The 26,357-nt window shown below is 38.7% G+C and overlaps 1 protein-coding gene across 1 annotated transcript in view; it reads right to left on the bottom strand.

Annotated features, from left to right (window-relative positions):
• The window catches only part of lrmda (leucine rich melanocyte differentiation associated), a 257,601-nt gene that overhangs the window by 6,630 nt on the left and 224,614 nt on the right, over positions 1–26,357 (bottom strand). Inside the window, exon 6 of the mRNA XM_028469150.1 lies at positions 24,083–24,167. Within this exon, the coding sequence (XP_028324951.1) occupies positions 24,083–24,167 (85 nt within the window). The remainder of the gene's footprint in view (positions 1–24,082; positions 24,168–26,357) is intronic.

Raw genomic sequence — 26,357 nt, 5'->3', positions numbered from 1 at the left:
TAATTATATTATTCATCAGTTTTATATAGCAATTTTCTGGGTATTCAAAGCTTTACAATGAAGGGTGCAGTGTTGGGGTTCGGTGCCTTGCTCTGCAGCGCTCTGCTCGGCAGTGCTCGGTGTTCAACTTCCATTTGAACACCGAGACTTGAACCGGCAACCCTCCGGTTACCAACCCATGTCTATACGGATCGAGCCACTGCCGCCGTGATATTCCTGTTCTTCTTAGGAATAACATCATAACGTCCAATGAATGAGATGACACGTAACTAAGCGCTATAACATTGGATTGAAATGGTATTTCACCATAAGAGGGGAAATCTGAAGAGAACGCCTGATGTGGTAACATATGCAAAGGCTGATTGGCTTATACTGTATCTCGAAAATGATGATGTTAACATATTTAAGTATGTCTAACAGACATTTCTGACACAAATTTTATTATTCTGCTTTAGACTTAACCTCTAAAAAGCATTTATGTTATGTTGTGGATCACTATAACACAATAGAGACCTCTGAGGGAGTGCATTAAAAAATAAAGTACTAATGGATGATTTAGGGGAGTATTAATGATTTGACTAGAAAGGTTGGAGCTACAACTGGAAGGAGACACACTGGCCCTGTAGTCACTACGAAAAGGTAGAAGACATGGATCTTGTGTCTTCTTGATGTGGGCCCTTGCTCATAAAAGTCTGATCTTTTAGAGTTGATTACCCAACGTGTCCTCCCTATGGGGGCTTAATGGGCCAATCTGCTGCTGCTGGAGCTACAAAGTCTCAGATGTGTCCTACTGCAATTTCAACACACTATTTTGCATTAGCAGAAACATAATTTTCTATCAAAAATGATTGATCAATAAGAGATAATTACAGAAAGGCTAACCTTGATGGAAAACCGTTAAATGCTATTGCACAGTGTTTTAGGGTTGAGTTCAGCATTTCACATAGGAAGTGAGACCCAGCAAGAAGGCTCTGGCTTTTATTACATGCTATTAATACTTGTCAAATACTCATATCCCACTTTAATGAACATTAATAGACTTCTTGTAGAAGGTATTACATGCATTGATCATTTGTGAAAGTGATTGCTTTAAAAATTGTTTAATTACTCCAGAATTTTCACTGATCACATCTCTTTTCATTTCAGATCCATTGTATTGGTACACATCTGAAATGCTGAAAATGGTGTTTCTGACAATAAATATGTTGTCTAATTTATTAATCATAGTTGTTCTTCAGGTGTTTTTTTTCTTCTTTTTTTCATATTTGCAACCTGGACTCCAGTGCCCATGAATCTGATTGCACATGAATCAGGTTACACAGCCTGTTTTGAAACTGCATTTAAATCAGTACGCATTTACAAGAAAGAGATAGAGGGAGTCAGTGAGGGGGGGGGGAGATGGAGTGGGTTTAATGATTGTTCCCTGCATACAATCAGCTTGACTCTTTTCAAGGGCCATCAATATGTCACAGAGAGACACATGCTCCGGATGTAGCTTTTAACATCAAGGTTATCTCTTCTCGGCACGAATTCTCTCCCTGTGCGCATAGTTGTTTTTTTTCTTCCACATTTGTCCTCCATTCTTGTCTCGCCTGTTTCCACTTTATCATTCTTTGTCTTCCGTCCTTCTTTTTCTTACGCCTTGCAAACATTGTATGTATTTCTTTATTTTTTTCATAATCTCTGCCGTTAGCGACCCTTTAGCTGTCAATTTTAATGTTACTAGCAATCAGGAAACAAATGCAACATGAAGAATCCAATTAACAATGCAGCAACACTTTCAGCATTATCTCTTAAAGCTGAAATAACACTGTCAGCCAGGTGGAGCAGATGGAGCTGGGAGCAGGCCTCTAGAAGAGTGGGTGCGAGTGACTTATGAGCGTAGGGTGTAGACTGCTGTGAGCTGGGGCTATTATTGTGGACATGATCCATCTCCGTTTGTCCTTTTATCAGTTTGGCCCAACGTCATGAGATGGAGTCAACACCTCCCCTCTGTGGGGAAGCCAGCAGATAGATAACACTCCTGTGTCCCGTAAACCAACAGTCAGTGGACTGTGATTCAACCTACTGAGAGGTCAGCATGCACACACAGTTCATTGCTAAGGCGTAAAAATGAATTGTTTCCATTTATATTGGTTATCTGACCAAGTGCGCCAGTGTGTCAATCACTATACGGTATGGATTTTAATTTCATTTGGAAAGAGTAACTAAACCCCAAAACCAAAATCTTTTTTCTGCTGAAAACAAATGTATTTGGGTATGAAGTTGTGTACTTGATTGATTCTTGTCCAACTCTTCTGGAGATTTTAGTAAACTATTTCAATTTGGTGTATCTTGTTGTAAAAATGTAAGAGTGACTGCCCTCTATGGGTTGAAATCTGGCTATTACAATCAAAATGTTGCTATTGGCTGCGAATGGTGCTTTGTAACAATTTGGTGGCTTCTTACATCATGAACCACCACTCTTAGCTCCGCCCCTCTTTTAAAAACTAGCATCTGTTGAATAGAATTGCAAATAGAGAGGCATAGTGAATATTGAGTAGATAGTTAGCATAGCATAAATCAGGGGTCACCAACATGGTGCTCGTGGGCACCAAGTAGCCCGCAAGGACCATGTGAGGTGCCCTCAGGAGCTCTAGTCACTAATGAGCTCCATCTAAAATCAGATTTACTTTCCAGGATTCAAACTCACAAAGATAAATACTTATGAGAGATGTACAGTAGTTTTTACTTAATAAAGTTAAATACTGCTGATAAAGTTTTAGTATTAAATTAACCATCTTTGAAAGTTTTTTCACAGAAACATTGTGACAAATGTTTTTTAAGTATTGTAGATCTGGTGTATGGTCAGAATATTTTTTTAAAACGTAAAGTTGAATTTTCAATTCAATGTAATCAAAATGTAACAATTGCCGGAATTGGGAAAAATAAAGTGTTCCATGTTGAAACCTCAACATTTCCTACCTTTTTAACCCTTCTCTTATTAACAACTTTTACCCTTGTGGTCAATCCGACCCCAGGAGTTTTTTGTCAGGCACTTTGTTTATTTGTTTGTTGTATAAATAAATCACACCATTGACAATGAAACAAAGCTAAAACAGCTTGGAGTCAAATTGACCCACGGGGAACACAAACGCACAATACACAATATGTGTTCAGCACATTGAAAAACATAATAATCATGATAATATTATGCTTAATCATCTGTGCCCATCAAATTAGAAAAAGTCATGAAATAGGAAACAAAAAAGAGTAAATAATTATGTTTTAATGATAAACATTGAATGGGTTCCAACTGATCCCAATGATTATAGGAGGATTAAGTTACTGCTAGCCTTACGTATTATCATACCCTCTAATTAAAGTTAAACTGTGAAAATGTAGTATTTTAAGAAGTGCTTTTCTAACTAGTAGCCCTTCAGACTACACAATACCTATAAAGTAGCTAACAGTTTCAGAAAGGTTGGTGGACCCTGGCATAGATTGTTATTTTGAGATTTAACAGTAAAGACTGGGCGTGTCTTAACTGCTCCAAGGGCTCGGCCCAAAATCAAGGATTTTTTTTTTTTTATATTTACAGTCAAGATATTACACTTTAATGTAAAACTAAATCTATCCCTGAGTTCCAATTCAATTTACAATATGAAAGGACAAAATGGCCAAAAACAAACAGAAAACAGAAAAATCCCACAATCTGTTGTGAGACGGATTCAATTCACCCTAATAAGGATTTCCTCAACCCTCAAAAAACATTATTTTAAGTTGAATAAGAGTGTCATTTCTTCAACACAGTGAAAAACATTTAGCCCAATGAACATTAAATATCTGTCATTTTGATGCATGCTATAGGCCCGTGCCGCTCCTCACTCCCTCCTGGCCATTCACTGTGACCAAACAACTGCAGCGCCTGCATGTTCTCAACTTCAGCATATTGATTAAACTTTTAAATAGCTGCCATATAACCCTGGGACATCAGGAAGATGAATTTGCGTCAGTGTTCATCTGTAATTCATTAGCCATTTATACTCTCTACATTCACATGTGCTATTAGGAAACAGCAGTCCATTTTTCACACAGGCAAAGGCTCAGGACAAGGCAGAGCGAAGGAAGGCAAAGGAAACAGGAAACAGGTCACAACACTAGAAGTGCTCCTTATGAAATGTAAACCAGAGCACAAAACAGGACTGGAGTGGGACATTATAAAAGGAAATTACATTATTTATCAGTGAAATTAAATTATTTCTACTATTTTACATATTGGCAAATTAAAAAAGTTTGAAAATTACTGAAAAGTATTAATAGATAACAAAACAATTAAAAATAAATAAATTAAGATTACAATTTAAATATTGTTTTATATCATGTAAAAATGTGTAGGAAAATTTTGTTTTTGCAAAAAACTAAACGAGAATAAAGAAAACAACAACAATATATATATATATATATATATTTTTTTTTTTTTTTAAATAAGTGAGGAATTGTTAAAATTTTACATGATTATTTATAACATACAGTATGACCAGACTGGTACCTGTTATTACTATTTGATATTTTCAAACATGGAAACAAGGCAAAACAAATTCACTAATATTTTCAAAAAGAACAAACAAATGAACTAAACATAATATAAAATCCCCTCTACAATCCACACCATTAACCTTTAGGCTCATTATCTGATTATATATAACATCTTTGTGTTTCTGAAAGAATCTTTCACACATTAAGTGACATCATATTGTATCAAGGTTAAAATATACTATTCACTATTACTGTTATGTATATATAAAAAGTCTTAATTTATGCAGTTCTATTTTATAGACACAAACTTGCATAACAGGCTTTATTAAATATCTTATTGTGCAAAGAAAGAAGTTGAAGTAGAGGAAGAGCAAACGGATCATAAAGAAATTTAGGAAACGTCTGCATGGCTGAGATAACAATACACTGAGAGAACCAACAGAGGCATTTGATTATGTATGTGTTTGTGTGTATTTGTGTGTGTGTGTGTGTGTGTGTGTGATGGAGAGTTGGAGAAATGTTGCAGGGCCATGGATCAACGGTTCCTGATCAATACCTGCTTCATAGTTTTCGGTTAAAGTGTGAAAATAACACGTTATTTGTCTTTTTTTGGGAGAAACTCTTTGCTCACATTGCCCCGAGTGTTGCCTCGGTACAGCAGTGGCAACAGATGTAGTTTACCTCCGCCATGTGGTGTGAATGGATAGAAATCTCTAAAAGAAAACTCACAAATAAATAAAACAAATGTTTTTTTTTATCTTCACATACTGTATATCTATAGCAATTACAAATACACCTAAATACATAGTATACAAATGATACTTTGTTTCTTAATGGGGACATACCGTTAAAATATGCAGAGTTTATGTATAAGTTTAGCTGCCACATTGTATCATCTACATATATCAGTGGTTCTTAAATTGTTTTGGCTCAAGTACACCCTTTTTCTCTCTTAGTGCGTGTATTTTGTTTTGGTTTGTCTGTTTTTTTTAATTTATTTTTTATTAATCAGTATATCTTTCTCTTCTTTTGTGTGTTTCTGTTGTCATTTTGTGAGTTGCTGGTAATATTTAGTATTATTGTCTTTTTTAACTAAAAATACACAATAAAAAATACACTTAATTCTTTCATTAGTTAATTTCCCTCTAAATCTCTGTATCTCAAGTACCCCCTGTAGTGCCATTGCGTATCCCCATTTGAGAAACACTGATGTATAGCATGTTATCGTCAGCCTACTAAATGACTATACCCAACACAGTAAACTGAGGATGACATTATTGGTTGATTGGTGAATTAGTTATAGGCAGATAATTGCATGTCAGATATTAGTCTGAATGCTTTCAATATATGAGCATAGAAAGGAAATTGAATTCTGGGGCACATAAATTTTAACTGAAGAAAGAGATTACAGTGGTGAGGAGTCAGGGTGTCTAATGAAAAAAAAAAGAGATGAAATTAATTTCGGTGACATTTATTGCACATACAGTGGAGGACACTGGTCGCTGTGGTTCTGGGGACTGGAGATAAGAGGAGTGGGAGTGTAAGGTCGGACACCGTTAAAGTCCAGAGTCCCCTTGGAGTGTCTTTGTCCACGCATTCACTATCAACACCTTGTATACAAAGTGCAACAATCCAACCCCTCCTACACGAGCAGCCTTGACAAGCCATTTATTTCCAGCTCAAGTACATCTACCTATAAGCAAACATGAAGTCACTAACGATGTAAGTAATTATAAGCTCTCATTTTCCCCCTCTGACAATTGAATCACAAATCACCACACAAGCACACACAGATTGACACTGATCGATTGAGCACTTCATTACACCCGGGATTTCTAATTAAAAGAAAAAAGCAGAGATAAGTGGTTCAAATCTCGGACCAAAATAGAAAGAAAAAGTGAAAATTGCAATTAGAGGTTTGACTGTGTCCATTAATGGTGCCGTTAATAAGAGCGGCTGGTGAGTCACTCAATGAAGGTTTAATCACTGCAACAGGATTCAATAACAAAAGGAGCATAATATTAATCACCAGAGAGTGATAACTTCACTGTTCATCTCTTTGACATTGGAGGAGGGGATGAATTAATGATGCTCGCCATCCGAACACATTAAATAATAATTATCAGGCAAAACAGCATGAAAGGGACTGCATAATGAACCCCATTGTCAGGTCAATTACAGCCACATAAAACTGTTCAAAGGAAAGAAGCCTGTTACTAAATAGCCATAAGAGAAAGGGCAGCCATGGCTTTATCAACGGTAGGGGATTGGGAACATCTTTCCCCTAAGATCAGAACTGGAAAGCTGTTGCAGGACTTACGTATAGTTCATGATTGGAGGGGCAGCGTGAGTACGGTAGTTCCACAAACCAACTGGGAAAAAACCTCAGTGTTGTTCAGTGAGCCATTCAGTGACGAAAACATCTAAAATTGCCAAGTAAAATATAGATGACATGACAATGACAGTGTTTTGCTAGCTCTAAAGCAATGTCAGTCGCTAAGTGCCATGTTAACTAAACTCAGCCACACAGACAATGATGGACTTTGCGCATCAATGAGCAAAATGGCACCTCGCCGCCTGTCTGTGGCCATTTCCATCAAATCAAAGACGGCTGACAAATGTAGCCACGAGAGTAACTCTTACAGGAGTTTACACATGCAAAAAAAACATGGACCGATAATTTGGCATTTGACTTTGAGTCTTGGTTTTTATTTTTACCTTTCAGATGTATAATAACAATGATTGATCAAAAGAAGTCATTGCCTTTCATTCAAAATCGTGCACATCAATTGGTCACCTTGTCCATCTTTATTCTAGACAGCAATTACTGCTGCTGAAACGTACACACTTGGATAAGCTATTTAAAGTGTCTCGTAACAGTAGAAATTAGTAATTAAATTTCACTTTGCTTCTAAGGCTTGAACTAGCCAAAGTTGATGCCCACACTTAATACTACCCACCCGGGCCTTGCTAACCGACTGTCCAATCCAGGCCTCAGAGGGACCCCGTTATTACAGTCATTTCAGTGCACATACTGACACGTGTTAGGCAGTTCTCTACCTGGGGCTCCTGCTCCCTGCCTGCCCGACTAAGTGCCTGGCCAAGCAAATGGTGATTAGACATGACATGGTGACAGAAAACAGGGGAGAAGGGCAATAGAAACAGGAGACCAAAGATGGCAGAGTGAGACAGACCGAGACACGGAGAGAGCTAGGTGGGTACGTTAGCCACAGCCCTCGTGGCGAGGGGTGTGCCCATCAACACGAATGAGCATTAGCCAAGAGCTACATGTCACAATGATAGAAGGCTGTATCACTCACATCAGCCCCGTCATCTGACTGGAAAACATCCATCTCTCAGGCTAATCCAAAAGGACATAGCAAAATATCCTTTACCGTTGCTCTCCCACACTGCCTTTGTGTGTCCCCTCACAGCTGAAACTGTGTGTAACCTTCAGTGTTGGACTTCCACCGACTAGCCTACGACTCATTTTCACATCCCATTTGCTCTGTCTCTAGCACTGACAGTCAAATGATGATGGGTAAAATGCTACCTTGACGTGAATTTAGCACAATTTGTCATCGAATGTCAATGAAGAACAAAGATCACCAGATCACTTTAAAAAATCTTAAATCTGTATTTAGGAAAACCAACATTTGTTTAAAAGCAGTAAAAGTAACAGCTAGAAGGCATTCTTTTAAAAAGAATTTGTTTTTAATAGATTTTATTGCGCTTGTACAAATCTAACAAACAGTATCTAAACTACGTTACATTAGCAACAATCTAGCTAACAACACGACAACTACACGGTTTGTTTGTAGCATTATTCATTGGCTACCAATACACATACACCTCTTTCTCTCAAAATTGAATTTTGATTCGCGATCTAGCTCGCACAAATAAAGATAAAGATAAGTATGCTAGCTTTAGTCTGCTAGTTTTCCAACGAATTAGGCTTTGCCTGGATAGTACAGACACATTTGTAATTTCTAAGAAAAGGTAATCTAACAAGTGGTAACAAATTATTTGATATGGCTGAAAATGTCAACGTGATCATATTTTTCAGTGTTATTAGTCAGATTTAATCAAATTGACATACTGGCACAATAAAGTGTTAATGTTAAACCTCTGCACCTGAGGACACGCCAACTCCACCTCAATTTGTCAAAATAGCAAAATAATAAAAAAGTTGGTCATTAAATATATCTTTTGCATCATTTACGAGTTCGCTACTATTGCAGTAGCTATAGCTAGCAGTAGCTACGTAATTTCTAGCCAGCACTCCAATTCAAACATAAAATGTAGACATGATAAATCTTATTAAAGGATAGCTATATTCGTTAAAAGATTATTGGATACACACATACTGCTGTAAGATATTCAAGGATCTGGTTCTAAATTACTTTGATTCACAGCAAATTATCTCACTAGTTGGTACTCATGCACTTTCAGTAAATTGTGATCTTTATCAGCATGAAATAAATTACATGTGTACAATAAATGTAAGTATAAACAGTTTAAAATTGTAAAGTGCAAACTTACACGCACCATTTCCTGCCAGAATTTAAAGTGATGAGCGCACAATATCCAGTCAGGTGTGAGGTGGAGGTAATGATAAGTTTGTGTAAGGTGGAATATTTCACGGCCCTCTGGCATCCCTGCGGCTCATTCAGATGAATGGTTCAGCTGAAACTCTATTTCTTTTAATTAATATGACATATCCCCTGTTCGTATGCAGAGAGCGAGGGAGGGGATAGAGAGATGAAAGTACGAGGGGATGATTAAGCGAGGATCCATCCCTCCTTGTGAGCGATGATCTTGACTTTCCTGGTCTGCCTGGTCTTCCCTCCTCCTCTCACCTTATCCATCTCCCTCACCCAATCCTGTCCATGTCCCTCTTTGGCTCTCTTCATTTCTCCTCCCCTCTCTTCTCCTCTATCTCTCTGTCTCCCCCAGCCTCCTCCTCTCCTCACCTCTCCTTTTTTTGCGCTGACACTCTTGGACTGTCCTCGGCCTTTGCACATCTCCTGACAGGTAGAATAATAACGCTCGTATATCACTGCCCCCGAAAAGTCCAATAACCTAAATCTTCACTTGCCACACACCCCGGGACTCAATTACTTTATTGACATGTAATCTTCATAAGGGGAGAAATATTGAGCATGTAAGGTCAGCCGGTTATGAAGACATATTATCATATTATCTGCATGAGGGTTGTAGGGGGCTAGGACCTGACAAAGCTAATTATAATGGTACATGTTTCAGAGCTCAGAGCGTATTATCTGCTTGGCTGCTTGGTTGAGCCACAGCTGAGGTATAGAGGAGAAGGGGATGAGATTTCAAACCTAATAGGGGCGGGATGTCATCTCAGGGCATGGGAATTAATGAAGCCAAATATTATCGACTGCACATCACAGCACTAATGCCCTTGATTTGTTCATTGTATTTGTCAGGATTACCTTTCCGTACGCTAATGGGAAACAATACATTACAATACTAACCTGACTGAAAGAAGTGCAAAATCTCCACAGTGAGAAGAAATAAGAACCTATGTTGCGATTCTACAATAGCTGCAAGAAAAGTGCAAACATCATGTGATGAGTGCTATAGGTTGAGCGCTTCCTCACCCAAAATGTCACAGTTAGTGATGACATGGAGGACACACACCCATGGCAGTGTTGTTGTTTCCCTCCCAAGGTTATCTTAATATCATCCTTTCAGCTCTCTTTACAAACAGTAGCCTGGATAGCAAAAGAATAACTTCTAAAACAGAGCTTCAGTTGAACTATACTTAAAAACACATTTCTAAATATAGTTTGAAATGTTTTTTTACATGGAGATGGTATTTTTTCTTTACTAAGGGGAAATAATGAGAGGTTAAAGGAGAAAATCTATTTTTGTAAGGGAAAAAATAAACAAATACAAGCCTTGAGATGCTCACAGATATTCTATGCAAGGGTCATGTTGCAAACATGGACACCCACCACTACAAAATGTTCATTTCACTCTATTCAATAGGCACGCCCTCTGTCCAATCTCTGTTATCCAGCTGTCCAAGTCCTTAACGCAAAAATGCTGCAGCAGAAGTTGCCTAAAATGGTATGGAACGTTTGGCTAGTGCTGCCAAAGGTCATGTGTTAACACTTGCTAATGGTGTCAAATGGTTAGACATATTTTTCCTGTTATTTTCCTTCTTCAGGCTAACAGGAACTCAATAGACCAAAGAATGAAAAAGTATTGTGCTTTTGCACTGATATTTGCTTTTGATTTACATTTTGTAGATTGTTTGTGTACCTCTCATTGTTAATATGACACATTATGGTCAGGAAAAGAGCTTAAAATAAGAACATTTAGGGTTCAAATCCATGGGAGATATAAGCTGATCACACCTCTATGAGTACCAGAGTAAGACCCTTAACCCCAAAAAAACCTGCTCCCTGGGTATCCACAAAGTGGGGAGAAATTGGTTAGAGACCAAATTTCATAGTAAGACTTAAAGAAGCATAGGGCAGGAGTTGTAGTGTTTTTTTTTTAATGGTGATGGGTGATGAAGCGCTCTAAACCAAAGGGAATGAGTCAACACATATTTCTACCTATTGAATTGAAATGATTGTGTGACATATTTTGTACTGCTTTTCAGAGTCTGATTTTCCCGCCCAGTTCTGCGGACATGGGATCAAATGACGCTGATGGTGAAGCCAAATGACGCGGGTGTGCATTCACGATGGCTTGAAGAGCCGTCCCAATACCGGAAATAAAAAAGAATGAGAAAAAGACAGCTTGGAGACAAGCACAGTGTACTAAACTACTGTTTGGTTCCACAAAGGCATGTGCACAGGTCTTGAAGTAAACAGTCAATAAACTAAATAAATAACCGTGTCACAATTAGAGTGTGGATCGGATCATATTTTCTTATCTGAGTCCGAGCCAACAGCGAAAAACATTTTTTTTTCTCAAAGAAATGACATGTGTATGTTTGTTTTAGTGGTAAGCACCGATTTTATTAACAAACAACAGTTAATGTCAACATCAGATGAGCGCACGAGTAACAAGCAAGAGCGAAACACAAACAGGGACGCAGTGCACACAAGAGACACATCTGATTTATTTAAACAATCCATGTATCAAAGATAAAGATAATCCATGTTATTGTGCAGTAAAAGGAATGTTTCAACGGTGTATTCCTTTAAAATTGTCCTTTGCTCTATTCTATATCCACCACAGATCAGCTGCTGCTGCAGGAAAGGAAGAATTCTGCAGCGCAAACTACACCATGTGACCGAACCTGAACAACAGTTCTAAATATCTGTCCGAACCCGACCAGTTCGGTGCCATCGGGTCCCGTCAGGGTTTGTTCGGGTATCCATCATCTATCCACAGTATCAGCTGTGCTGAATGTCTGCAGTTACACTAACCACCATGGTGTCACTATGGAGTCTGAGTTCTAAATCCTGCCCTATGCTGTATTAACAGATCCAAAAACAGCACGACGCGTCATAATCATAATTTATGCCGTTCCGAGCAAATACGAAGTCGTTTGACGAATACTAGTTATGAAGTTGTGAATTAAATGTTTCTCCTGAGGGATGAGTGAAGCAAATGCCTACAAATATAAAAGGAGAAAATGATTCAGTCAATCCCATCTTCCCTGCGTTGTAATGACATAAAATGCCAGAAACTATGCACAAATTAAATTATGATGGTGAAATAACTTGTCTGCTCATATTTTCATGACAGAAAAACCTTCCTTGCCTGTTTACAGGGACCTAATAAGCAAATCAAAGTGACAGATTAAAAGGTTGCTTTGGACTTCCTTGCATTTCAATGACCTTGCTCTTTTCATTCTGTTTGAGACGAGAGGTTGGATGCCTGTACACACCATAAAAGACGCACTGCATTCTGTAGCCAAGGCTTTTATGTTTTAAAGGAGATTTGAAAAAAATGGCTCTGACATTTATATCCAGTTAACCTTATGGACTTGAAGTCAGGGCAGGACAAGCTGACCCACAAAACTGTCTAATGTTTGGTTCAGCTCTGCCTGGGTTCATTTAGTCTCAGGGTGAATGTGAAATAAATACAAGTTCAGATCCTTTGTGCTTGAATCCCAGCTTTATTAGATAATGGCCTGTTTTATACAAGCAGCACATCCAAATGTACCTTTTACACAGTCCAATGCAATATATAAACTAAATGCCACTAAAGGTGATCTATGCTGATACTCTGACAATACTTTGTGTCGAGACGTCACAGCTTAGTGTCTCCCAATTGTATATTGATGCCAAGGATGGAGAAGATAAATCAGTGGAGTCACCAGAGTGAATCCAGAGAACGAGAAAACTGTTTAGACTATGGCCCAATGGAGCCCGCCGTAATTGACAGATGACTTCAGCTCTGTCTACCACAATAGCTTTGAGCATTGAGCATACAAGGGAATGAGTTGGATTGTTTGTATGTGTTGGAAAAATACACTGTAGTGTGAGTAGTCTGAACAAAAGCTGCTTGAGATCTCTGAAATAATCTTGTCAAATGTTAAAGAATTAGTACTTAACATCTACATTGTTACTTCCATGGTTTTGGCTCAACTTTTGGAATATTCATCAAAGCTCAAAAGACCTCGAGGTATCTTTATATACATTGAAATACATACTTAACATTTAGTAATGATACAGTGCTTGATTGGTGACAATTACAAATATTAGCTGTTGCTATAATATTGTCCAGTGGCTAATGATGTTTAGCAACATCTATCTATCAGAGATAAAAACCCCTACATTTGTATTTCTTCTTGAACAACAATGGTGTTTTTTTTAATTCGGAATTAGTTATTCTGAATTAAATCATTCTTAATTAAAGTGTTCTGCTTTGTGTTTACCTGGAAATAGTAATTTCCGAACTGTGGTTTACATGGAAAACTGATTTATTTGGCTTTAGTTAATTCCATTTTAGGTCTGGGGGTTGGGAAGGCTTTGATTGGACAGCGGAGAACGTGACGTGTCACGGCTATCGGGAAAAAAACACAACAAACCTTTTATTGTTGGCTGTAACACAGAACACCACAAATGAGAACTGTTTTCACCTTTATTTTGATTGTAGTTTTGAAGCAACAGCTCAACAATATCACATATGGGTCTGCAGAGCGGAAGAGAGATAGGAACTAATCACTGGTAAAAAAAAGCCCAGTAAAACTCAAGAAAACAATAACCAGGAATAAATAGTTGCTTCCTGGTAAAGATAGTAGCTCTGACAATTGGTACAATGATAAACTTGCTGATATTACAGCCTGTACATACAGTACGGGGACGCATTTACTCCGTCTCCGTGTTTTAGTATCACCCGTCCGGTGAAGCCGTTCCGTTTGCTGATCTTCATGTGTGTTTAATAAGTCCATGTGTCCGTGTTAATTTCCACACTTTTATGCCTCCGTCCATCCATTCTTTCAATAGATCCATGTCTTTTAAGGCTGTTATTATTATTAGGTCGGATCTAGTCCAGGGGGCCATGTTGGATTATGTCGTCACCAAACGCGTCATCGCCACAAGTCGCACTTAATTAACTTAAAGCGGCTTTATGTTTTGTTAACTGTTTATAAAAAAGAGGAATTATTTAATTCGGAATTAAACATGGAATAAACCAGCCACCTAATTCGGATTTAAGTTTAATTCGGAATTGAAGTAGCATTAGGAAATAAGTGTTTACAAGGTCAGGTTAAAGAGGAATTAACTTTTATTCCGCTTTAAAGAGGAATTAAAGCCCCAATGTAAACGTGGCCAATGTTGTAGGTACAAGTACTCACTAAAAAGTAGAACCCTAATAGCAGAATGTTAACCAAATCAAATAGGATGATACCCATGCAGCAGAGGTGTACTGATATATCCTACTCAAGTAGAAGTACTGTTACTTGTTTGAAATTATACTCAAGTACAAGTACAAGTACGTCATACATAAAATACTCAAGTACAAGTAAAAAGTAGCTCAATTAAATAGTACTCAAAGTAAAAGTTACTAGTTACTTTCACTGCCCCCATGTTTATTTTTGGTAATAAATATTGCCACAGTTCCCTTGCATACAGTAAACATCTTATGTATAAACTTCAAAAGGAAGAGACCAAATCTTGCACAATTGGAACTTATTTTATTCTCCACAAAGGCATCTGTATAAATTAAAATTTCATTTGTGTAGATTTTCATTTTTGAAAATTGCTATTGGCTATTTAATTTTCAGATGTAATGCTAATAATGATCTTTCTGATATGACAAGAGATATTACCTCATGTTGTGTGGGGAATCTTCACTGATGGCATGAATCACTCTAGTATGAAGGCTGACGGAACGTTTCAGAGAGGTAACAGAGCTGTTGTGCTTGGCAGTATGATAAACTAGCAAGGTAGGGGAACTGAAATCTCATTTGTTTGAGCCATCAGACAAACTGGCACTAAGGCGTTGTTTTCATCTTGAATGATTTCTGTGTGAGATCAGCTTATCCTTGGATGAGTATCAACAGTCGGCTCAAAATATAATTAAATAAAAAAGCCTAACAAAGACAGATGAAACTGTAAAGTTATTGGATTAATGTACTTTACAAGTGCTGCATCAATTACTTTGCACTTGTATCATTATAAAAAAAAAAGTTAAATATAAGACATATTGCACAAGTAAAACTATAAGGACTAGCTGGATCTTTTTAGAACAGGTTGACAGCTTCACAGCTGTGTTATAGCTTAGCTATATGTAAAATAAAAAGTAGCAGGATCCCCAAAGACAGAATCTGTTTTGTTTCATGGCATTTTTAAAACCCGGTAGACAACCATCTATCCTGCTGGCAGCCAACACTCAGCTTAAGTCAGTATAAGTACCTCCTCCATTGATAAACATCAAAGATACACAATCGGGCTTTGAAGTATTACTGGGAAAAAACCCAAACTGCATCGCAGTCGCCCTGAACCACAGCTACATATCACTCTGAAAACGATTCGTGCAGCTGTGTTAAAATGAGAGCTGATTCTCACAGACTGTAATCATTTGGATGATTTATGATCTGCTACTTTCATGAGAATGACCAGAGCAAAGCAAGAAGTAGATCATGGTTTAGAACAACAGAACTTGCTCCGTTTTGGCAGACATATACATGCTTCTACAGAACTGACAGAAGACTTCAGTTTACATAAAAGAATACAGAAGTCAGAATTCATTTACATTTAAAATGTTAAGAACATTTCATTTATCATCATTAGTCAACAGCAGTGACACATCTTAAATCCATTTATTGAAAAAAAAGTAAACATTACAAGCTAAAAGTATGTCAGAGAACAATAGAGGGATTGCACGACAAAACAATGACCAAGCAATCATTCAGTGCTCAAGCACTCTTTAAATAGTGCAGGTAATCAGGAAGTTTAGACACACCTGGGTAGATACAGGGTGGGAGGGGGTACCTACTCACATTACATTGGTTTGTTATGTTGAGGTTCCAAAAAAAGCAGCGCTGGTCTGAAAATGTGATGTAGGCACAAAACAGACACTGATTGGGTCTGAGAGTCATCAACTCACGCACAGAGTGGAAGCATTGATTTTTGTTGACGATCATGTGAGGATGGCAGCAACAAAAGTGCAATCTGTGGAGTTTGGCAGTTTCACGTGTCAAGTTTGTGCTCAATAAAAAAGCTCTGGAAAAACAAAATCAGGTCCTGAAAGCGAGATTCCTAACTAACGTGCCATTAGTTAGGAACCAGGTAGCCTAAGCTGTCGGGAACCTATTGTTATCCTGTGTGTAATTTCTTTCTTCTTCTTGTTTTTCTGAGAACAATCACCAAATTTTGCACAAAGGTCCAGTCCCATGCTAGACTGACTCAGCTGCAAAAACAGGCCAATAGTTCTAAATGTGGCACTATAGCAAGCCTATAAAATTTTACATTTTGAAATACTATAAATAAACCATATGTGCTACAAATTTGCCACTTTCACCAAAATGTAGCCCTAATACTGAAGAAATGGTCTTACACTTAAAGCTATTGCAAATTATTAGGTCCATCAGTGTTTTGTTTTGTTTTTCCCCTCAAAAAAGAAATTTTTTACAATTTTTGGCCAATTGACACCAAACTAGCTATGGCTCATCAATCAACACAGATTTTTGATTTAGTGAAAATTGAGCCTACAGAGTATCAACATGTTACACTATAAGATGTATTCCAAAAATACTTGTCATTTCTGGCGAAATAATTTTTAAATATTAATAAAAAATTAAAAACTTATATTAGTTATGGTGAATGACATTTGGAAAATAGTAGAAATTAATCTCAAAAACTGAATTTTTCGAACAGCATTTTGAATCTCGTTCTCATGCTAACAATTAGGTCAATGCAAAAACTGCATTTTTAACAATCAATTTTTCACCTATGGAGCCGATAAATCATTGTTAAAAACAAATAATCAACATCTCCATGCTTAATTTTAAATATTAAAAGTTAAAAAGAAAACTGAATCAACCTTGGTACCATGTGGTGAAACCAAGTAAAACCCAATATCCTTGGAAATGCCCAAAACCTTGACAGTCCTGAAAGTTTTGACTGCGTATGCCCGACATCAATTTAGAAATTCAACACACTGAGGAGAGTCTCTCAGCTACATCAAACAGCAAGGTAAAAACAATAGTGTCACTGACATTCCCTCAAAGCTCACACAAACAGAATTATTCACACTCTGCAGGAGGAGTGCCATCCGATAACGGAGAGATAATGACACTCGGTGAAAGGCAGCTTTCTCAGAGCAGTTTAGAGTTGGCGTGTCTGAGTTGGCAGTTGAGGCTAGTTGAGGATGGTTTTCTGGCATATTAATCCATCTTGCCTCTGAAGGAAAAAAAATCCAGAGGTGACTTCCAGCACCATACCTTCTTTCTAAAATGAGTTCTCATCACTTGGATGTGGACAGCGTAGTATTATGTGAAGCCACAGTGAAGGATTGCAGGCTCCATTTACCTTGTCCACTCGACCCTCATCCATCTCTATAGAGCGGCCTAAATGGATATTCATGTTGCTCAGCCAAACCACTCCAGGGAGAAATAATATTACTTCATTCCGACTCTGAGAAAAGACAGCCAGCCTGTCGGTAACAGTAGAAGTATACGTTACTTTGAAGTGCAGCATGAGTGAACCTGACAATGAGAAGTATGATGTGACTTTGACAGACCTTTCAGGCTCTGGTTTATTGAAGTTTGTCTCTACAATAAAAAATCTATTCTGTTCATGTTGAACTCACATTTTTATTGGCTCCTAATTTTAGTGTTGTATTAAATTAGCTCATTTAACGTTGCATTATTTCATATAAACATACCCCTTACAATCAGATAAGATATACATATGTTTAGTCTAGTATTTAGTATGAAGATAATTTAGTGTCTGGTACGATATTTGAAAGCTGACAAAGTGAGATTACGTTTTAATCATAGTAATAGTCATTACTCAGTTGGATTTAGTCTTTTTTTGGTCAAGCAAGAAAAGGGTTGTTGACGAAAATGCTAACATAGAAGATTAATAATGTTTGAAAGCTGTAACACACACATACTATCGCAAAAATGGGCAACTTTTATCACAGTAAGGGCCACAAAAATGTGATCGATCTGAAGGCCACATTAATAACATTCATGTCAGCATTTAGAATGATGACCATTCTGAGCATTAACAAAGGAAAGAACAAAGAGTTTCTGTTGATTTGTATGTTTTTGGAATACTTGTGTATATTTTCATTTCATGTATATTTGTTTTAATTTTGTTTCTTTTCTTTTTGTATTTGTTGTTGTTTTTATGTAATTTTCTGATTACATTTGTATAGTCATTTTGTGCATTTTTGACATCCTTTTTTGTGTTTTTCTGTAATTTTCTAGTTTCTCTGTGAGTAATTTGGTACTTGTTTAGGTAATTTTGTAGGTCTTTGCAGTAATTATGAAGTATTTTTCTTTATTGTTCTGTTATTTTATTATTTTATTATAGTTTTGAGAGTTTTTTTTGAGTATTTTTGCTGTGGTTTTGTGTGTTTTTGTCATTTTGAATGTTTACATTAAGGGATCATAAAATTTGACCAAAGGCCGCCGGTTCCCCATACCTGTACTATTATGGCATAGTCACTTCATTCAACTTTACGTGATGTACTAAAAAGTTGGACCCACGGGTAGCAACGTTCTTTATATGAAGTGGACCATCTTTAATTATAACACTCCATCAAGGAGCAATAATTCAGATCTTTAGACGCTTTTATTTCTCTATAGAAATTCTTGTGGGCACAAGTGTTCACAATCATCAAGGAAAACAGAGTGCGTTTTCTTTTTGATGCTTCCATTTTTGTAGCTGTATGATGATTTACATGACAACATCTGAGACAGCTAAAGAACACCCATTCATTACGCTCCAAATTTAGACACCTCATCAACTCACCAACTGGAAAACACCACACAGAAATAAAACCTTGATGGGTTATATTCTCATGAACGCTGCTGCGCCTGAGGACGACGGCCACATCTTTACTTTGTTACTGCACCCGCTCGGCAGTTAAATCCGTATATATCATCCTATGTAAGAATATTTTATCATCTGCTATTTCTCATTGATGTTGAACACACACGTCATCTATCATTCAAGATTTTTATATTGCGTGAGTTAACAAAAAGCAGCTTCTCTGCAAACACTCTGGCCCAGTCTGGTAGAGGAGCTTAGTCTTTGCTACTTCCATATGACTCATGTTATTTGTACGAGCGCCAGCGTGAGTCTTTGTGTTTAAAGGTGATGTTTATCAGGGGACGGATCCTGCTGCTATAATCATTATGAGGCTGAATAAAATCTCCCGCGGAGCACGTACTCGTCTAATGGAAAACGTCCACATTGCTCTGTCTTTCCTCAACAACTGTCCACACTGGTGGAACGTGCCAAGGCTGTTCAAACTTAGAAAAAGACAGAGGGATGAGAGTTTTTCAAGTGACATCAAACAGATCTAAAGCATCCCTCTTGAAAAGCATGGAAATCAAACTCTGGAAGAAAGAAACAGATGTCTATATTCAACATTTCCAGTGACCATAACGTCACCAGAATATAGTTTTTAATAAATATGTTTTAGTTCTGCAGGCAACTGTGCACACACAAGGAAGGCCATATCCATCCATTTTGATAAATCATCTTTTAAAGCCGTCAAACAGATTTTTTCATTTGATAAACTGCTTTCTGGGATAAAGATTAGGTCATCAGTCAAACCAGCAACCGCCTTTCTACATAATGACATCAGCTAAGTTTCAACAACAGCAGTTTACTCATCCATTAGTCATATATCCCATCCAGATGTCTGTTGGATGAGACGTGGGGAGGGGGAGATAGCAGCAGGTGTGGATCTCTCTGAGCCCAGCTGAGCTCTAAAAGGCAGTGCTTAGCACCCACAGCTCCGTCATCTGGCCTCTCCCCTGTCTCCACCAGCTTCTCGACAGCCCATTCCTCATCATTTACCCCTTTTTGGCAAAGCCCAGAGCCCTTCTAATGGGCTGCTCTGAATGCTTCCAGATGTTTATTTATTTGTTGTGCAGCAACTGTAAAAGAGTTTACTCTTAACTTGGATCCATTCCCATAATTTCATTTGGCATCTTTTGAAAGTTTCAGTGCAGATCTATTAAATGTATAATAAACCCACAGTCTCAACAATATGCCGGACGCCCTATGGGTGCAATCAGTAAAGGAAGTGCTTTCAGGCTGTTTTTCTCCAGAGATTTTCAACAGTAGTGGAACATTCATGATACATACAGTACATACATACAGAGTAGCTGGAAGAGATCCCAGAACAACAAAAACAAGAAAAAAACCAAAGAGCCCATGGTTCATAGTGTAATGCATCATTTTCCTAGTTTGTTTACCCAGCTTTTACAACAATGTGCCTTTTATTTACAGTCAATGCTGAATGGAGGCCCAATCAAATTACATCTGATAACTGTAAAAATGCAGATGTTTTGTTCTGAGCCTGTTTATTGAAAGACAATAATGGAATTAGCAAAATCTCCCTCACGAACAATGCTTGAAATCTATCAGCAAACATGTGTTTTAAGTCACATTTTGAGCTACAGTCATGGGGAAAGTATCGTTATTCAATTAGATTTTCACAAAATAAAATGTTTTCCTAGTAAAGCGACAGCATGCAATATATCTTAGTAGTATCTTAACTGTGTGTGTGTGTGTTCTTGATGGAGGAACACTGTAGTAAAGACTTAGTTTAGGTTTAGATAAAGTTGACAGTGGAAACGTTACAAAGAAAACAAGCCAAGGTGACAGTAGTGGAGGATCCTCAGGCTCCTCTGCCACACAAGATACTCTCTCCCTGGTGTGTCACGCCGCAACCAATAAACACCAGTGCCTCCCCATTTTTCCCAACTTAGTCTTTGGTCAAAGTGATGATATATTTATTATATTCAATGTGGCTCCTCCCTGACTTCTACTTTGCTCTTGTCTTTAATTTGTCTGTCGGTCCATCTGCCCCACAGTTGTGATCTACAAATTTATGATCATGATTTTTTTTACTCCCTCAGTCGGCCTCTCTCAAGGCAAACGCTTCCCTTCCTCTGTCTTCCTCAAGTTTTTCTTTTCAGTTCCATCTCTGCCAGGTGGATTTTTACCCCCCCGGTCAAGACAGGAGCTAATACTGGAGCTCTGTCCTTGGTTTCCACCCTTCTCCCCCCTGGGCAGTGACCTGCCAGCGCTGCCCTCTTCTGGGAGCTCCCAGCTGCTGTAATTACCTCTGGCACCCAAGCTGCAGGGCTTCCACACAGGTGACACGCAGAGGGATTGGGTGCAGAGGGTGGACTTGAAGGAGAGGGAGTTTCTATCAGTGAATGGGGAATGTCAGAAACTGTGTGGATCATCTTTGCAATCAGTAAGAAACTATACAGCCCCAAGTACTGAACCACTTTATATCACAGCTGGGTTAACTATGGACTCAATTTAGTGATCCTATATCATCTCTGCCAAGGAGCTCATATTTTGACCAGCGTTTACGTATTTGTTTGTCTATTAGCAGCGTTACGTGGAAAACACCATGGAAGACGTGATTATATGTTGGAGGCAATCTGATTGTTGTACTGATTCTGGATCAGTTTGTAATTGACGGATCTTATTGACATTTGACTGAGTTATTACGGGTTGGTTATTTAATTTACCCACCGAGTTTCAACCGGAATTGGGATTGGAAAAAAATGGGGGTTCCCATAAATTTGGACCTACGGTCTCGTTATTGATGGGGATAGAAATTCCGGTAACAGTTTACTTGTAGTTTTACACATAAGTCATTATCTTTCATTAGCATGAATAAGGTGTCATGAAGGCAGTCATTAAGTGTTGTTTGCTAAATTATGATACCTTTTGTTAAATTATGACACCTTTGGAGCTATGTTGGCATTTTTGGGTTAAGTGGATGGATCTAATGGGGTTAGGTGGGTTAGGGAAAAGAACGACACTTAATGACAGCCTTCGTGACACCTTATTCATGCTACTGACAGGTGTCATGTCATAGTAAAGACAGTGTAATGTCAGCCTTATGTATAAAATTTCCATTAAAGTGTTACCGAAATTCCTTATAGACCTTCAAAGTGTGAATGATCAGGATCATTGATAATAGGATATTCGGGGCTTGGAGGTGGTTGGCACTCTCTGAGCGCTCTTGTTATAAGGTAAAAACTTACTATGATTTTAGAATATGTGAATAAAACCAATTACAGCCAAGGCGCTCATTCTCCCAACATCTTGTTTAATGAACTCTGTATATTGTAATAAATGTGTAACTGAAATACACACATTTATGCAGCATAGTGTTTCATTCTTTTTGTACATAACTTGAATCAAACCCAGCAAACGCTCAGTTGTTTGGAATTAGTGTCAGAATAATTAGGTTTGTTGTATAGAAAGCCACGGCCCTGTTTTTTTCCCCCTCTCCCACTGGATTGTTACTGAGGCTCTGCCCTGCCCATAAAGAAAACTCAAGTATTCTTAGGAAGAGTAAATAACTCCTGGATAGAGAAACAGGCTCGAGGCAGGGACACGGAGAGGAGGTGAAGGGCGAAGATGAGGGCTGTGTTATCTAAGACTGCAGTGCCGCGTCATAAAAATAACAAATGGGGACTGTCACTGTTGCTCAGATCTTAGACGGAGAGGGAAAATATCTCATGTGTCAGATCTCCTCACCTTTAAATGGGCCGTTCTTAGCCAGGTCTGATTTTGACAAAGCACATGGCTCCCTCTGTCCTAGCATCCAATGAATGCTGCCAACGTCCTGGTTCCAGTGACATAGATCTTTGCTTTGCACCACATACGATGGCAGTGAATCTATTCTACTGTATATCAGGGAAGTAGGGAACCCAACAACAGATGAGACGGTATATTGAGGATCAGGTTGCATTTGTGAAAACAAATACACTTTTTAAAATTATATTTAAAAAACAAAGTAGTAGAAACTGCATTTAGTATGAAATCCTTTGTACAATTGTTTTCCAGTAAAGTAAAACTCCTTGTTTTTGGTATACAGTGAAACACTATAGAATTTGCTAGTACTAGGTCAGTTTATTAGTGAAACTATTCTGATTCTGATTAGCATAAGATAGAATATATATTTTAGGTATAAAATTTTAAAGTCAAATAACATAATATATTCATAACTAGATTTTTTGATACTGATTCAAGCGTTTTATGCTCGGAGGAAAGTGGAAAAACACCACAAAGGTTGATTAAAAACTATTCGCAATGAGTTTCCTCACCAGGGGACGAACAATGTATAATCTTATCTTAGTTGAAACATAGAAAATATTGAATCTAAAATTGAAATTTGAGAAAATATATCATAAAAATGTTTATTCCAGTCAGAAAATCATCTTAAATGGTGAAGAAAAATTCACCAGTCAATTCATTTTCATTAGTGAAAAGCACATTATATTACACATGTCAAGAGAAGAATAAACTGGGAACAACTTTCTTCAAATTGTGTCAAACTGAAAATATGTGAATGGAGTTTGTGTTTTGAAATGAAGGATGAGGTTTTTATTTTGTAACTTTCAGCTGGGAACCATCTTCAACTGCAGTGGGAGACCTTTCATAAACACGTCGCAGCATTGTGTATTTTTCCAGAATGAGAACTCTGCACTGAGAGCAGTTTTTTTTATGTTCAGATGTTGCTCCATGATTACATCAGCTGACTAGAGAGGGTCAATACCAGGGCTAATCAATGTCTAGCATCCACAGATCAAGGATGCTTCATCTTGTATATTTACTTTGCGCTCCCACGTATGCTTTCAAATCTACGCTGGTCTATAATAACCAGATTGATTCCCACTATCAACACATCGCACAGATCTGATGAGATCAATAGGAATAGGTAACATATCTCCAACCCTGCCTCGGGTTCAATGCCTTCCCACTCTTTGCAACCATTAAGGTTATGACTGATATTTACATAATCCTTAGGCATCGCTTCTGAAGGTATAGTCGGAAATTTTATGTAGCCTCTTGTCAATTTCATTAAGCACCTTTGAACTCTGAGTTATTTCTAATACATTTATTACCTTTGTGGTTTTTGGCATCCTGAGATCCTTGAGGTAGAGGTGTGTATGGCAAGGGTTGACTCCCACGTTCACGCTCTCTGATTGTCTGGAAGAAAGATGACACATAAACCCTTTGAATGAGAAATGATTTGGTCAGTTTAAAGATGAATTTAGGTGAAACTGCTGACAAATGTTACATTGCGGCTCATCTTATAGTTTATTTAAACATTATGTAAGACATGATTTGACATTTATTTTACTGTAACAGTTCACAAATCTTGTAATGCCTGTAATGAATGAATGTTAAGAGTGATGCATCTTGATGCTTGCCTATCTTTGATACCAGTGGGTATTGTGGGTAACAGTTACGTAGTCAGGAAGCGGGGAGGGCATTGTTGATTCTGCTTTGGACATGTTACATGACGGTTCAGTAAAAGGCACAGCTACGAGTCACGGAGTTGGTGTGTGTTATTTTTATGCCTGTAAGCCGAGTCTACAGACATTACATGGTGTCAGAGTGCTTATGTATCCGGACTACCTGTAGAAAATGCCGAAGTTCAATCCTCCGACGGAATTCAAGTTTGACTGCCCCGCAGAATGGCCGGAGTGGAAACAGAGATTTTCGCGCTTCAGGCTAGCTACGAAGCTAAACAAAGACGACGGGGAGATTCAAGTGAGTTCGCTAATATATGCAATGGGAGCAGAAGCTGAAAAAATATTCAGTTCATTCGAGTTTGCATCGGAGGATGAGAAAAAGGACTACGAAGCCGTCATGCAGAAGTTTAATGACTATTTTGTACCTCGCCGCAATGTAATTCATGAACGTGCATGTTTCTACCAGCGGAGCCAGCAGCCAGGTGAATCGGCGGAGTTATACATACGGACTTTGTACGAACTAGCAGAACACTGCGACTTTGGCGCTAAGAGGGACGAGCACATCCGAGATCGCCTCGTGGTGGGCATTAAAGACAAAGAGCTCTCCCGGCGGTTCCAGCTAATGGCCGACTTGACGCTAGCACAGGTCGTCGAACAGGTGCGCCAAGCAGAGGAGATTTCACGGCAGGTTAATCTCCAGTCCAACCAGCTCGAGGCACAACTGGCTTGTGTAAACGCCGTTCAACGCCATGTCGGCCGATTCAGGAGGAAGGATGTGGCGCGGCAAGGCAACAGCAACCAAGCGACCAACAAAATGGAGGAATGCGGGAGATGCGGCAAGCCTAAACATTCCGATGAGAGGAGATGCCCCGCACTGAAAAGTAAGTGCAACAAGTGTCAGAGAAAAGGACATTGGGAACGGGCCTGCCATTCTAAAGCTGTAAGGGAGGTTGCAGAAGACATTAATAAGTTCCACTTCCTAGGCGAAGTCGGCAGTAGGGACGACCAGGACGAGTGGACTGTTAAGCTAACTATATGTGACAAGCCTATAACCTTTAAAATCGATACAGGAGCCGACGCTACTGTTATCGATCAGTGGACATTTAGCAAAATGAAGCCTGAATTCAAACTAGAACCACCCGACACCCCGTTCACAAGCCCAGGGGGAAGGCTTAATTGCATGGGACAGTTTCGGGCTACCACCAGCTACAAAGAGAAGCAGTACACCTTCCCAGTGTACGTGATACGAGGGAAATGCAACTGCTTATTGAGCCGCCCTGAGGCCGTTGAAATGGGCTTAGTGAAGCGGGTGGACGAAGTCGGGGGTGTCTTTGATTCAGGGGGTTTGCTGAAAACCGAGCCGGTTAAGATAACACTACAAGAGGGTGTTCAGCCTTATGCAGTGCATACAGCCAGACGGATACCCCTGCCGCTCGTACCCCTAGTGAAGAAAGAGCTGCAGCGAATGGAAAAGGAAGGCATCATCGAAAAGGTAACTGAACCTACAGAGTGGTGCGCTGCTATGGTGCCAGTCCTCAAGCCCAACAGGAAGGAGGTCAGGTGCTGCGCTGACCTGAGACGACTCAACCGAGCAGTGAAACGTGAGAAATATGTGCTGCCTACTATGGAAGAGATAATGCCACGTCTAGTAGGGTCAAAGGTGTTTACCACGCTGGATGCTGCGAGTGGGTTTTACCAAATCCCCCTACAAGAGGACAGCATGAGGCTCACAACGTTCATAACCCCAGTTGGGAGATACGCTTTCCGTCGTCTTCCTTTTGGAATAACGAGCGCTCCTGAAATCTTCCAACGGAAAATGGCAGACATGCTAGCAGGACTGGAAGGGACAGAGGTCTACATGGATGATATACTCGTTCATGGTCCAACACAAGAAATCCATGACAAGCGTCTGAAGGAAGCT

This window comes from Gouania willdenowi, chromosome 15 (genome assembly GCF_900634775.1).
Source record: "Gouania willdenowi chromosome 15, fGouWil2.1, whole genome shotgun sequence".
NCBI lineage: Eukaryota > Metazoa > Chordata > Actinopteri > Blenniiformes > Gobiesocidae > Gouania > Gouania willdenowi.
This window is presented reverse-complemented; position numbering and strand designations above follow the sequence as displayed.